This window comes from Mchenga conophoros, linkage group LG5, assembly GCF_057382185.1.
Source record: "Mchenga conophoros isolate Kocher_MC1m ecotype Shallow Benthic linkage group LG5, M_conophoros_male_GT1.1, whole genome shotgun sequence".
NCBI lineage: Eukaryota > Metazoa > Chordata > Actinopteri > Cichliformes > Cichlidae > Mchenga > Mchenga conophoros.
This window is the reverse complement of record NC_140530.1, coordinates 38,276,224-38,292,245: the sequence shown is the minus strand read 5'-3', so window position 1 is coordinate 38,292,245 and position 16,022 is coordinate 38,276,224. Positions and strand designations below refer to the sequence as shown.

General features: G+C 43.9%; 1 protein-coding gene across 3 annotated transcripts in view; it reads left to right on the top strand.

Annotated features, from left to right (window-relative positions):
* LOC146575110 (semaphorin-3D) overlaps window positions 1-16,022 on the top strand; it is a 103,632-nt gene that overhangs the window by 42,138 nt on the left and 45,472 nt on the right. For all 3 annotated transcript variants that reach the window (XM_085275318.1, XM_085275315.1, XM_085275316.1), the window contains exon 2: window positions 4,453-4,689. In XM_085275318.1, coding sequence (XP_085131444.1) covers window positions 4,500-4,689 — 190 coding nt within the window. In that variant the 5' untranslated portion in view covers window positions 4,453-4,499. The remainder of the gene's footprint in view (window positions 1-4,452; window positions 4,690-16,022) is intronic.

The window sequence follows — 16,022 nt, the reverse complement described above, 5'->3', positions numbered from 1 at the left end:
GGTTCTCCACAACAATATCGCCCACTTCTACTCTATGGCTGCTTTATGGCTCCGATGCGTGATACTGGGACACAGTTCTTAGACCGTGTGTTTTTGTGTAATCGGTCCAAGAGAACAACCTCCGGGGATGGAAAAGAGCCCACGCTGGTGTGCCAAACGCTGCAGGTCCTCTAATGTTTACTTAAGGTTCCAATAGTGACTCATAGACTCCTGTGTTAATGTCCAATTTTAAAGCAGAGAAACAAACTTCTGTGTTCATAGGTTATGAATTCACTTTGCTAACCAAGCTAATTTATAATAGCTGATAAAGTTAAAATAAGTGTAGCCCAGCCATGCTGGCTATGTCCATATTTTATATATAGTCTTTGACTTGATCCCTGTTTCTTTTAGTGGGTTTTTCCATTCATACAACTGTACTGATTTATTAGTTGCATACTACTCTAAATGCTCTGGGTGGTCAGGTGATGCTAGTACAGCCACAGTGCTAAAGGTTTAACTCAAACTAACAGTTGTCTTTGACCTGCAGTTGAACTGAATCTGACCCCCACCCCTCAGAAAAATGCCATAAACATCTGTTTTATTTTTAGAGCCGCCTTCAAAACTTGGCCCTCTTATCTCGCTGGCTTTGCCACATTGTTTGGCTGTGAAAGAGACTGCGTAGTGTGTTTGTTTGTGCGTGTGTTCAGTCTGCGGGACTGAATCACACCGACAGACAGACAGTAGAAACAAATGCTGAGTTTCCTTCAGGGATTTATTTAGAGTCTCGACAACACCCAGGTCTCCTTGGGTACAAACACACGGACGGACGAGCGTCTTCACGTGAGATCTCTGCACTTGATGCTTCACGTTTCTTTGTCTCCGCTGCAGTACAGTTTCTCGAGGCGCTCAGTCACATGTTTGCATGTCAGACGAGCAGAGAGGAAGAGACGCTTTGTCCTCGTCTGTCTCCACGTTGACAGATCTGAAGAGGCCGCTTCCCCGAGTTTCACTCCATCGCATCTGTGTGTGCTTATATTTTACATGTATAATAACCGATGCAGAAAACCGCTCTCTCTGTCTGTTCCCTGGATTTTTAACCCTGGGGTGACAGCTTTACTGTTGTTTACTTGAAATTTCCCACACAGGCACATTTTTAAGTGAGCTCTCATCAGTAGGATGTTTGCACCGTTTTCTGCCTCACTGTGTGAGGATTCGGCTCTGAGAGGAGATTTCCTTCATCTAAAGAAACTTTTAAATGAGCTGTGTTTGTTCTCCGGTGTTTGACTGTCATTACTGTCAAAGTTTCAAACAATAAAAGGAGCCATTACAGCCAATAATCCGTCATCACCAGGAATTACACAGGAATGCTTTTCATTTGAAAAGGTTTTATTTGCAAGTCTACCATTAGGTGGATTAGAGTTGCAGGATATTAAAGGCTGTCATTAAGTCGAGAGTCATTCTCAGCTGCTTTGATGCGTGTAGTTGCATTAAACCTTCAAAACATCGTCTAATTAAGGCATCAGTTTCCCTCGATTGCATCTGTAAGGGAAGCCTTTTATTTTTCAGTGTGGCAGAACTGAGAAGCCAAGCAGAAATTCCTCAGGTTAGAAAAGCTTGTTAGTGCATCCCAGAGTGCATCCAGTATGGAAAAGCTCCTCCTCTGATGATACCAGTGAGCTCTTGAACGTTTTAGTTCTCACGTGCTCAGAGCGCTGCTGCCAAGTCGTGCTGAGGCCGAATTAAATCACGGCCGAGGGAAAAACCTTCAGCTGTCTTTCTTCTGTCAGCAGGCGTCTGTCCAACCTGTTGAGCTCTTTAAAACCAGCTGATGTTATCCAGCCATCCGCTCTGATAGATTATGACAAATTATGGTTTGATAACATGGGCGGGTCCTGTGCTTTACGGGCTGGAATAGTTTAGGTTAGGCTCTGGATAAAGTGGAAGGAATGAAATTAAGTTAGGACTGCTGTTGTTCTCGTTAATTTGTTACTAGACATGCTTCAATAAGCTCGATGAAATCGGGAGATTCTATTGGACTGGACAGCTGTTAACATCGAGTTTTATTGTTGCAGGTCCAAGCAGACACAAAGGAACTGTACAAAAAAGGAAATGTAACTGAAATGAGACGTGAAAAAAGGCCACAGAGAGAGAAAACGAAGATGACCACAAAGAAACAAAGGAAAAAACCACAGAGGAATGCAAAACAACAATGAAGGGCCTTTAAAGGACCACAGGATGCCTGAAAACATCTCCAGACACACTCAGACTACAGGCGGAGAGAACGACCACAAACAGGCTCACAGTGACTAGAAAGACTCAAAATAACGAAACCAACATATGTAAAACTACGGGAGACACAATTTATATATTATGGATTGATTTCACTCCTCTGTCCCGTCGTCTGTCCATCACTGCATCTTATATTTTGCGGAGGACAATCAGATTGAGCAGAGTTACTAACAAGCTGCAGGTACCTGCCTTCTCTCTCTCAGCAGGTACGTCTCTGTTCATCCCTCAAACTAAAGTCTTGAAACCGGCCGTCACCATAATTTATGAACGGCACAAAGTGATAAATGGACCCGGTTCCCTCGTGAGCTACGTTCCCACATTAACCGAGCCGCCGCCTCGCTGTACTTCCTGCGTGCTGGAGAGCTATCCAGGTGTTTGTGATTTGCTAAAGATGAATCCAAAGTGCAGAGGAAGTTTGGGAATATGGGAAATAAAAAAAGAAGACTGGGTTGTTTGTTTTGGAAACGCGATTCGATTTTCGATCTGGACAGTTTGGCTGTTTCTGCAAAAATGTATTTAATTTGAATTTAATTATCTGTGAATATCAGATGGAGCCGCTTTGATGTCTTTATTTCAGGTGACTGAGTCCCAAATAACCAAACTGAAGTAGGTAAACAAACTGTTTCTTTGCTTCTTGTTCGACACACGTGACGCGAACGACGACCTCACGCTCCGACTCGTAACAGTCACGACGTCGGCCGAGCTTTTGAGTCTGTCTGCAAACACGCTGGAAGTGTTTACGTTGTCTTTCAGCATCCGTCTTCACTCAGCAGGCCAAGAAGAACCTGACACGTTATTTATGGTCTGCCTTTCTCTCTCTCTGTCTGTCTCTGTTTTTGGAGTGTATGAGCGCTGTTCACGTTTAGGAATGTTTTCTAAATGAGATATGCAGCTAGTGCCGTTTGCCAAGGGAACATCCAGTGTTTTCTTAGATTAAGATGCCAGTAAGCCCCTCTGGATGGATTCTGGGCTCCTCCGATATGAATGTAAACATATTCCAGTAATCGTTTATCTTTATCCTTCACTGTTGACTTAATTTAATGAGATCTGATTGCACAGCTTCTTCTCATAAACTGACACAACTCTTCTTTTCATGAACCGCTTTGTGACACTTCAGTGGCTTTAGAGCGAGTTTGCATCATCAGGTGAAATATTCAGAGGTTTTGGATGATTTGCTATAAAATGAGGCATGACTGATTTAGTACAGCCCGCTGTGAGTAATGTGATGTATTTTGATTTTAAATGGGAATGAACTGTTTAAACAGTGTTTTCCTGTTCATTCTGACCACTCAGAGCGCTTTACAAACCACGTTCCCACAGCGCTATCTTCCATCGTCTTTCAAGCCACCCAGAGAAAACCTGAGCAAGCACAGGAAGAACATGCAAACTGCTCAAAGAAAGACTCATTAATGCACCGATAAGTCCTGCTGCAGGATAACTGCATGCATTACTGCCCACCAGGCTGCTGAGTGTTGGTGCTCTCTGTGCAAAACACTGCCAACGCTGTGGGTACGCTTATTAAAGGACATTAATGCAGCGACCACATCGTGTGCTGCAGAGCCCTGAATAGTCAGATGACATCATCACAGAGAAAACTCTGGTGTTTGTTTAGCCCACATCATTAGCTGCAAGTAGCTCAGAAGTCCTCTAAAGAGGTCACACACCAGCTGGTGCAAAGTCTGAGCTGCGCATCGCCCCCCCCCCGTCCTCCTCAGTCATCCTGCAGAAGCTCCAAACTACCGTGAATCGAATAATTAAACTGAGCTCGACTGGAATAACTCAACAGTGAAGCTGCTTTCATCTGGTGTTTAAATAGACTGGCTTCTAGTGCTGCACATAACGTGCTCTCCTCTGCATACGTTTTAATTACCGAGTACTTCATAATGATTAGCAGCCTCTCCAGTTTGCAGACAAACTCCACAGTCCTGCACGGTGACGGTGGTCCTCGTTCTGCTCCTGATACCACCAGCCTGTAGGTTAAACACCGATGCTGTGCGTGCAGCGTGATCTCACGACAAAGCCGAACACAGCAGGTTACATGTAAATGTTTCTGTGAAGGTGGAGCCAGACTGGATTCGTCTGAGGTGCTCTTGGATTATGAGCATTTTAAGCTTCTTGAGCTTCAAAAGCATATCTAACATGACGTGTCATCTCTGTCCTGTTTCTCATTTGTCCTCCTATCAGCTGCCGTCCTGAGTGTGATGTAACCGGTCAGACGGTCCTTCTTCACGATGATGCTGATTTTTGCTGCAGCCCTGCAGGCAGCAGGTGCAGTCAGGACCCGAGAAGCGGCGTCTGTGCACGCGATTTTCATGATGGTGTTTCTCGTCCCTCTGCTGTGGCAGCCTGCAGCATCGAGCGCCGCCCCCGAAGCCAAAACCTGGAGCCAAACAGGACCGCGGCTGCAGCTCTCCCACTCAGGTAAGAATCACGTCGAAACGTGCTGAGAACAAGTGCTGAGAACAAGTGCTGCACTTTTGAAACCTCCAGTGTTTGAGTGTTTGAGGACTTTTCACTGAACAAGTAGACGTAATTATTTTAAAAGTGTCACAAATAGGTAAAAAGATTGGCTCTTAGGGTCTCGGGCCCCTCAGCAGTTTCCCACTTTGCCCAGTTGGTAATCCATCCTTTGGGTACCAGTAAAAAGAAATAGAGCGACAGACCAGTCAGTGAGGATTAGACCAGTCTGAAAGCTGTGGGTGTTTCGTGGGTGCTAGCTGTGATGTTTGGATGTTAGAACCTCACATCTGCACCACAAACACACCAATGACAGACATTTACATTTTCATGTCCACAGTTTATGTGACTCCTTTGGTCTCTAACTCATACAAACACTTTAGGCCTAATTTGCCAGTTTTGCGGACGATTTAAGCAGCACCATTAATCACGACTGTCACTGGTTGTAGCTTTCCACAGAGCTTTTCAGTAAACACATGAAGACTGAGAGTCAGAAGGCTTTTTAGGATCACAGTTGGCCATCGACTAGATTGTTTCAGGCTTTCTTTGATGGCCAGTAGCAGAGCTAAGAAACAATATCTTCATAATTGAGTTTAACCTCAGAGGAGGAACTTTTCCATCTGTCATCTTCCTTTTTGTCTTTTACTATTTTCACATGAGAAAACTGTGACTGTTTCGTATCGTTGTTGGGTCGCTGCCTATCAGTTAACGTCCCCACTTGTACAGTCGAGACTTGATTAAGGTGCTGGTGAAAGTGGATGTTGGATTATTTCCTGGCTTTTGTGATGTGAGATGGTAGAACGGTCTGTCTGTATCCGGCTAACGCTTTTCAGCAGTAAAGTCATAATCTCTGGGGGCTTATTGCAGTCTGGAGAGAACTTTATAACTCTGTCAGTGAAGTAATGTCTATAATACACAAAGTGATCCGGGGACTTGTGTCGCTGTAAAAATGTCCCCCACGTACAGCAAAGTCACATTTTCCTTTACTTTCCCAGAGTTTTAAAGGACACTGATCTGCGACGCCCTGATTAATGTCGATAACAAATGCTTTTTGTCTTCAGTAAAATATTTTATGAGTGCAGTGAGCAGAATTAAAGTGGGAGACTCTGTTATGAGCTAACGGTGGCCGTAAAACACTCCTGATTGGAGTCAGCACCTGCAGGTCGCTGTCATCACCCACATTCAGACTTCGTACTGCAGCGTTTAGAAGATGCAGATTTTGACTTTTTTTCTTAAAGCTGGAGGTTAATCCTCAGCTTCACTGTTGTAGACATTAAACTGTGATAATCCTCCATCGGACACAGGTCGTTTTATCTCCTCTCCCGTTAGCCTGTCTTTAAACCGGGCCCTGGATTATTGTTGGATTATAGGCTGGTTTAAAGATTTCGTTTCCCAGATAGCGAGCTTTTACTTTTCCTCGGCAGAATTATGAAACACCAAACAAATACTCCATTGGTTTTGAATATTTTGCGGATCTGTGATGATCTTTTTCTTTGTTTTCATCATATGTGACACCAAATGGACGCTTCCAGTTTTTGGATGTCAGATGAACCAACAACCTGTTGGGCGTGATTGACAGCTCAGAATAATCCTTCTGTATCATACACTTTGTTTCATTACCTGAAATGAGCAGCTTTAGCTCCTCCCACCTTTTCCTGATTGGCTGCCCCTCACCACAGAACATTTTGCTATGCCATCCCTGCACTGATGATGCTCTCTGACTCACTTTAGCGTCACGTCTGATATTTTCTGTGTTGTTTTCTATTCAGATTGTTTACAGATACTTTGTTTTATTTCATTTTCTTTTATTGTATTTTACGTTATTCCGATTGTTTCCCCGTGGGCCCCTCAGGTAGTGAGGTTACAGCTCGGTGTGTGCTGTAGCAGGTGGGCTGCAGGGATACATTTTCCATTTTAACGCTGAGCGTCGCTGTGACGGTGAACGGAGCTCCAAAAGGTGATGAATGTGCAGTTTGTGGTTTGTTTTGAGTTGTTTGGCTGTCTGACCAACGTGAGCTTTTGTTAGCACGAGTTTGTGATTCCTTTGAGATTACGGTCAGTTTTCACAACCAAGAAAGACCCAAAAAATGTAAACAAAGTACAGATCCTAAAACAAAGTGCGGTTGTTTTTAAGTCTGGTTGGGGCCGTCATCAGATGACTCGTGGTGTCTCGGCATGCTTTGCCAGGCCTGGACTGCAGCTTCACTTCCTAAAAAAAAGTCCATGTCCACTTTCCTCACTGTGCTATTTCAAATCCAGTCTGCTATCCGGTTGTTCAGTGATGACGTGACGAATCCTACTTCCGGGTCTAAAGTAGTCTGCGTTTAATATGGCTTTTGTGTTGTTAACATGTTTAATGTTTTGTATTTTCTTCTATTTAATCTCAAAAAGCTCCTAAAACAGTCAGTGATCACTGTTGACCTCCCTCGGCTTTTATTACCGCTAATCATTTATTTAAGCTCAGTTTTTAAAACCTTAGGATGTAACTACAGCCCAGCCCATGCAGCAGTATATGAGTGACTAACCTCGTATTGTGGATGGATTACTGAATTTCCCAGAGGAACCCACCCGAGGGATTAATAAAATTTTATCTTATCTTATCTTATCTTATCTTATCTTATCTTATCTTATCTCAGTTGTTCTCCTGGCTGAAGTTTGGTCCTTTTACAGCATCCTGCCATGCGATTACATTTGTTCCTGACCACCGAGAACACTCACGTTAACTTTTATCGAGTGGAAAAAAGAGTTAGCTTGTTTATATTATGCTAACATAGCTGTGTCGCTAGCGGTCACGTAGCACATCATCATATACCAGCTAGCCAAACTTCAGTAACCCTACAAACGTCACTGCTGTTTAGCTTTGTCTTCATTTATGTTGGAAGTGATAACAGAGCTGTACGTTTTAATTTGTTTCCAAAACCCCGCAGTCAGGACATGCTATATTGTATTTAGATAGAAGCTAGCGAGCTAACTCCCTGCTAACTTCTAACTCCGTTAAATGTCATAAATTCCGTTTTCATGGATGCCTGGATGTTAAACTCAATTGTTACACCTGGTAGAGCAGAACGATGATTGTTTTATTAAAGATGAAAGACTTTAGACAGTTTTTCAACTCTCAGTAATGCCATAGTGATCGTTTATATATATATATGGACCTGGAGTTCAGGCCCAGACACGGCTAGTGACGTCAGACTTAACGACCGGATACAAAATATTACAAAGCCTTTTTGACTGTGCACATTTTTGTTCTGATGTTCTGAGTGCAGGAAAAGCAGCGGTTTATGTGACAAAGATTCATCTTAAAGAGATAATTTGACACGTAAATTGAAAATAAAAATGCGCTCCACTGCAGGAGCACAACACTTAAATCACCAGTGAAGTCATCTATCCAGCTCCAATCACACTAACACACTTTTCTCCCCCTGAATGCTTGCTTCCTCCTTGGCAACCAGCAACACCAGTAAAGCCAACAACTGCTTCCTATCCAGCGGTAATTAGTTCAGGGCGGCTGGTCTCATTGTGCTGCAGTTAGCGAGTGTTTGTCTGCTGAATGAATGAGTGAAGACATGGAAGACTGGAATTAGTGAAGCAGTGACTGTGCTGTTTGTAACAATCGAGTGATTGTGCTGAAGTGAGAGGGGAGGGTTTCGGAATAATCACCGAGGACCTGACGGGACTATCGAAGTCAGAGACATTTGAATACACTCAGTGAATGTCAGCGAGACAAAGGGAGGGAAAAGGAAAGACCTGAAAGTTATTTTGATGGATTAAAGATAAAAACAGAAGCACATAATACCTCAGTGGAAACTGCAGCTCTTACATGGAGACACTTATTCTGTATTATTGTCGGGTCTTACTGTACAGCACTGTTGTTGTGATTTGGTGCTATATGAATACAATTTAACCTATTGAACTGAAGTTATTTTGGCTGAAATTTTCTGGTAATAAATGATAAATAAAGAACTAATTTCCTGTTAAGGCATGTTTATTAATAATTAATAATAGTTAATTAATCAAAATTATTTATGTCATCAATTTATGATTTCTATACAAACAGTGACCTCTGGGCCTAAAACATGAAGCTAGCACTAAAGTGTTGAAGCTGCAGTTCCTCTAGTGTCCACTTGAGGCTCCACCAGTGAGCCAGTCCCCATAGACCAGCGGTCCCCAGCCTTTTTTGCACCACGGACTGGTTTATGTCCGACAAGATTTTCATGGACCTGCCTTTAAGGGGTTGTGGATAAATATAAGAAAATAAAACCAGTACTGGTACCAAAAGAAGATGTATTCATAATACACAGGAAAAGACTCAAGGAAACAGAGTTAACGATAAAAACGATAAAAAAAAATAGCGATAACAACCCTGAAAACCATCAATTTCACACCCCAGCCTCAAATCTGGTACCGAACGTCTCGGGGTTGAAGACTGTAGAGCAGAAATGAACATGTTTATAGTCTGTTTTAAGTATAACTTAGAATTGTTAGGGTGTGGTCTCTGACTGACAGGTGGGTGGAGACACAGGTGGCTGTCAGCTTTCAGCGGGGAGGTGTGGCTTCACCTCAGCTTACTGGAGCTCTTTATATCAGCGGTCCCCAACCTTTTTTGCGCCACGGACCGGTTTATGCCCGACAATATTTTCACGGACCGGCCTTTAACGTGTCGCGGATAAATACAACAAAATAAAACTAGTACCGGTAGCAAAAAAAGAAGATTTATTCATAACACACGTGAAAAGACCCAGGAAAACCGAGTAAACGATAAAAACGATAACAAAATAACGCTGAAAACCGATAAAAACCCTGAAAACCATACATTTCACACCTGAGCCTCAACTCTCGCGGCCCGGTACCAAACGACTCACGGACCGGTACCGGTCCGAGCCCCGGGGGTTGGGGACCGCTGCTTTATACCATTTGCACTTATATCTCTCCGACAATACAGCTTGCTATGTGGTTAATAGAACATCCAAGAAACTTCAGCAAAACCACTGGTGCATCAAATCTATCTGTTATTGGTCCTGTGACTCAGGTGATGGAGAGACGTTTAGCTCACCTATGACTATGTGACACGTATCATGTACAGCAGGGGTGGGGGAGCTCCAGGCCTCATCATGTACAGCAGGGGTGGGGGAGCTCCAGGCCTCATCATGTACAGCAGGGGTGGGGGAGCTCCAGGCCTCGGGGGCCGGTGTCCTGGAGGTTTTAGATGTCCTTGATCCAACACAGCTGATTCAAATAAACCAACTGAGCTGCTTTCTGCATTATGCAGCTAACGCGTCAAATGGAACATTCCAGACATGTTACACACACACACACACACACACACACACACACACACACACTTTCACCACACATGTGGCATCACCTGCGAGTACAGACGTGGCTTTCTGTGATGCTTCTGTTGCCGTCTAAGAAGCTTCTGTCCCGTCAGCTGACGTCCATTTCAACGTTTTTACCCAAACAGTCCGATCTCGGAGGACGTCTCGCAGTATCACGCTGCTGCTGTGTAATAGGATTACATGTGTCTGTGTGTGGCGTTGGAAACAGTAGCAGCTCAGTGGTTTCACAGCAGTAAAAGGAGGCAGTGAACTCCATTTAATGAAGCACGCCGAGGTCCTCGTGCTGTGTTTGTAGCTGCAGGATGAACAGCAGACACGCTGTTAATATTTTATAAGGTAGATACTCAGACAGGACACACACACACACACACACACACACACACACACACACACACACACACACACACACTGAGCTCTAAACTTTATAGTTGCTCTTTTTATTCACTGTTTTTGTTCACGTCAGTCAGTATTTATTGTGTGAACTCTTCAGCTTTCCTTTCTTCATTTCATTTTCCCACACACTTTGATCCTGGAGTAACACAGACAAACTCAAGTACTTGAGGTCAACCTTGGCAGCCAGCATGTGTCTGTCCTTAAGTGTGAAAAGTGAAGCAGAGCCTTAAACCTGTGTTCTTCCTGACAGGAGCTTTCAAAAGAATTTGATCAGTGACCTCAATGAACATTTCCCCGGTGAGTCTATAATCCACGTCTCTAGCTTCAGTGGGTGTCTTCCACTTGCCAGCCATCTTTAAATCAACCTTGGCTGTTATCTACCTCACTTTAATTTAAGTGTTTCCCAGGATACAAAAACTTAATCATAAGTCAAATTTGGACAAATAAACGGGTTAAATGTTTCATGACTTTGTACCAAACTAAGATAAAAAACATTTCTTTATTATTATCGACTCTGCTGTTACAGAAATCTCCACAGATTTCATGTGTATACAAGTTGCTCTCGAATGATGTTTGATGCTCAGTGAGTATGACACTTTAACCACCAAAATGTGAAAAGTTATGTTAAATCATTTGAACTTTGAACAAACAGTTGGGTAAATAAACACTTTGATGTTGTCGTGTTGGGCACAACCCAATTATCACAAGTGAAATATAGAGGATCGTTGCTGCCATACTCAGTGTTTCCAAATAAGATAAGATAACCTTTATTAGTCCCACGCGTGGGAAATTTGTTGTCCACTACATGAGCAGCTACATGGTGGTGAGGTTGGGTGCATCTATGAATCACGAGGTTGGTGGTTCGATCTCTGCTCCAGTGTGCGTACCAGAGTGGGCTGAAGTGTTCCTCTGATGTGTTCACAGACAAGTAGTTTATTCCATCACTTATACAGTCCAACACACACACACACACACACACACAACACACACTGGTCTTCGCTGCAGGATGAGGGCTGCTCTCTGTGGATTCCTGCTCAGGTCAGACGCTGGGTCAGCTGTGACGCATGCACTTTACCCCCGTGAGTGTGTGTGTCTGCAGGATGTGTGCATGCCTGATTGGCTTAAAAGTAAACCGACAAACGTTGCGGGGCCACGGCGTGCGTGAAAGCTTCTACCTCTAACCTGGATCCTGTTGTTTCCCGTCTGTGCTCTAATCTGGGATCGTCTTCGGGCCTCTGGAAAACACACGCAGCCAAACATTCGTCAGCTGCACCTCTGGTCTCACACACATGAACGCTCACGCACACGCATGCATCGACACATGCAGGCAGGGTTTGCTCTCACGTGTACAGGACGGACTCGGACTCTTCTCAGCCTGTCGACACATCACGCGGCGATCGTAAACGTGGACGTGATCACACGATTACACACAGGCGTGCGTTTACACAACATGTGAGGATTCCTGTCTGTAGAGACTTTATATATTTTTATGGTTTCCATCTAAAAGAGAGATTCTTTGCTGTCATTTGTGTAAAATGAAATAACCTTGCATTAGTTAAAAATGATAAACCAAATCTCAGAATAATGAGGAGTTTATTTTTCCCACAGTTACCAGCTTTATACTCAAGACGGAGCGTAACAGTGATCTGGGTTTAATGCCGGACTTGTTGAGTTATGAAAGTTTGGACCTGCTCAGCTGTGAAGAACACTGTGGTGTAAATATGTCTGACGCCCGGCTCACAGGGTGTTTATACTGCGGACATTTCGCTCATGACTGTGAGACATACATTAAGATTAGTCTATGTTAAGCTGTCTGAATTTTAAAACACAGCTTTGGAGTGTTTTTAAATGCATCGACGTTAACGTTTTACCTTTCACTGGTGATGAGGGAACTTGTGCAGGACTTGGCAACCAAAACTATGTGATGACATTATGTGATCACGCGACAGTTGCTCTGCGATCCACTCGTAATGGCATTAAGTGTAACACTTGCTCACTTGTAGAGGTGATCTTAACAAAACCTATGAAATCATGAACCTCTCTGTCCTCGAAGAGTGCTTTTCAAAAGGCTGTTGGAGGGAGACGGAGAGACAGAGCCTGTGAAAGAGAGGAGGTTTCAGAAGTTCAGACTAACGGTTGGTGTTGTGGAGTGTGAATACATGCCAGAGGTGGATGAAGGTGCCCGGGTGCAGAGCGAGACAGCTGTGCCGAGTGTGAGCACAGCCTGGAGCTAAACAGCAAATCACAAACAAACTTAAAACCCAGAACATAAACTCAAGTCTAACTCCACCACGGCATCTTCTTGTGATGACGACATTGGAGTTGGAGAGAAATGCACAGTTGTGGCCGCTTTTTAGCTGTAGTCATGGAAACAGTCTTTAGGTGGGGTTGGTGCAGTCTGAGAACGTTTCAGCAAGTTGTTAAATGTGCAAAACAAAAAACGAATCATTCAGGACAAAATTCAACATCCTCTCTGTTTTGAGTTCATTTACGAAAAGAACTAAATGTTTAATTCAATATGACTTGAAACTATTGAGCTCATGAAGCCATCACCAAACAGAACGCAGCCAGAGGAGTCGCCCCCTGCTGGTTATCAGTAGCAATGCAGGTTTAAAGTAATTCTGCACCGGCTTCACTCTTCAGCTAAAAGCTGCAAACTTATTTCCACTCACTGAGATAAAAACACAATGCAACAGTCACAGCAGTTGTTACAATCAGAATAACTGTCAGTGTGTGCAATGATCTCATTCCTTCTGAAATGCTCGCCTTCAGGACGGTGCCAGATTGTGACCGCTCGTCATCAGTTCCTATCTTCACTTTGGAGTCTCAGGACTCAGTCAGTCTGAGTCGGGCTGGGACTGTTTGCAGACAGGTTGCCTTCCACCAGGTGATCAGAGGCTGAGGATGTTTAACCATCAGACTCTTGGTAACCAGCTGTTCGCTGCAGCTACTTGGAATCCAACAGTAAACAAATTCAACCACCAGCTTCTGTTAATCTAACAGAGAACAGCAGGAGTAACTGATCAGTTCTTCTTCACACAGCAAGTGAAAGTGTGTTAGACTGTAAGGAGACTCAAAGCTCGTGCATTTAAAAAATGAGGTTGTTACCAGTGAAACTGACATGTTACATCTCGAGGCAGCAAACCGAGTCTGTCAAACACGGAGCTGTGAGACCTGAAGGCTCAAACGGTCAGAGCCTTGATGTAAATGTGAAACTACATGTTAGCTGTCGGAGCAGTGTAGGGTTGTGCAGAGTATAAATAAACAGCTTTCAAACACTTTGTGAAATTTTGTGTTCTGTGTCAGAACTCTTCACCCATTCGGTGCTCAAGGCGAAGGAAAAACCAACGCCAAACGCTCACATTCAGACAGCAGAGTGAGAGAAACTCCAGTCCTCTGGAGTTACATTTCCAAAGTCATATGTATATAAATATGTATATGTATAAGTGTGTTTGGGTTTATTGTTTCAGGGATGGACGCCTGTGTTGGTTTAGAGCAGATTTAACATCTTCCTGCTGTTTCGCATTTTGACGAGGAGTTTTGACACTCGTGTGGAAAAAATCCAACTTAAACACGCTGACCTCATGTGGGACTGTGGGATGGGAATTTTTCAGATGCAACACAACACACACACACACACACACACACACACACACACACACACACACGCACACGTAAAAGCACCTACTGATAGCTGCGACAGTCCAGAGCCAACGGGTGTTATCTCTGCACACATTATTGTGATAGCTGGCCCCTCTGACACATATAAAAACACCAACTGGCATATTTGAGTATGTACAAACATCCTACACATCTGCAGCCCACATGCACTTTAATCCGAGGTGTGTGATCAGATTTGTCGATAGAAATATTTGTTGCTGCGGGGAGTCTGTCAGCGCTGATTCACTTTGGCCACGATGGCAAAACATCCACAAAAAACCTGAACTGTTACTGAAATATCAGGTCAAGAATGCGGCCTGTGTGTGTGTGGGGGGGGGGGGACTGGAGGCGTTGGCCATACTGTAAACTTTGACCTTAGACCCTGCTGTGATTATAGCCGGTAGATTTAGGAGAAAAGGAAGGAAAAGAGCAGCAAAAAATGAAGAGAGAAGAAACACAAAGAGGTAAAAAGTCATGATAAATGATGAGACATTTTTGGAGGGTAAGGTGTCAGCGAAAGAAGGGAGGTAGAGAAAAGAGGACCTTGAAAGGAGGCAAGGAAGGAAGGAGGGGAGGAGGAGAGGGAGAGATGACACGTTGGTAGGTCGGTTTCCTGAGGTTAATGAAGCTGTCAACCACCTGAGACGAAGCAGAGCAGCGAAGGAACAGAGAGAGGAGGGCAGAGAGGGGTGACGGCGGTTAATTAAAACTGTGCTGGCTGAAGGTGTGTGTGTGTGTGTGTGTGTGTGTGTGTGTGTGTGTGGTTGTCGGGGTCTTGATGTGTTTATACAATCGCCTTATAGAGACACGCCTCTGTTTGTGGACAAAGACAAAGTCTCCATAATATACAGTGACCTGAATTTTAGGGGAAGTCTTGGTTTCCGTTCGGTCACAGTTAGCTTAGCTCAGACTGAACACTCAGAGTCATATTTAATAAACTCAAAAACTTGAAATGTAGATGAAAAGTGTCACCACAGCTGGAGGATCCCCTCTTAAATTTGGCAAAGTGAGTGAAAGGGACCTGAAAAAGAAAATCTTCATGACCAGGCAACGAAGCAACTGCTCATTTATTCTGTGAACCTCTGTAGCCGGGCGCTTCTGTATATATCCACAGGATGAAGGTAAACACCTGTGTAGCTCCTAACTAAGAAATGATGTTTTGAGCTGGTCGGGTGACTGAGACGCTGTAAAGTTTGGGTTGGTGTTAAGTTCAGATGAGGTTTGAGTTTGGTTAGATGTGTGGATTAATGTGTGAGTGGGAAAAATAAACATAAGGGTGATGAAACTGTGGTAATTGTTACTAGTTTAAGCAGATATGTGGCACACGTTTTAACATGCACAGCAAAAACACAGGTTGAGTTTGTAATGTTCCTGTTCAGAGGACACGACGGACAGATGAACTAGTCCTCACAGGACGCCTGAAGTGTTACCAGAGGCTCATATTTGGCTTTTTGTTGCAGATTTAATCTCATCGTTCGGGTTGTTCTGGTTCTCTGTGCAGCTTTTAATACAAGTTCAGGATCTTCCTGTGCGGTTTTATAAAGCCGTCATTTCCTTGTTTTCACTGCTGGCATTGCATGATGGAAGGCGGAGGAGGGGGATTTTACACACACACACACACACACACACACACACACACACACACACACACACACACACACACCTCATAGACGCTGGTTAACGTTGCACGGTGGGGAGCTGACAGTTGCCTTCGATCTTTAACTCGTTACCAGATAAGAGGCTGTGGTTAAAGATAACAGCGTCACAGTTTGTAGCTTTATGAGCTACATGTACTGATGGCATGGCTTTAATCTCACACACGTACACGCACGCACGCACGCACACACACACACACACACACACACACACACACAGACGTTTGTGGGTTTTTTTTGCCTTTCTATA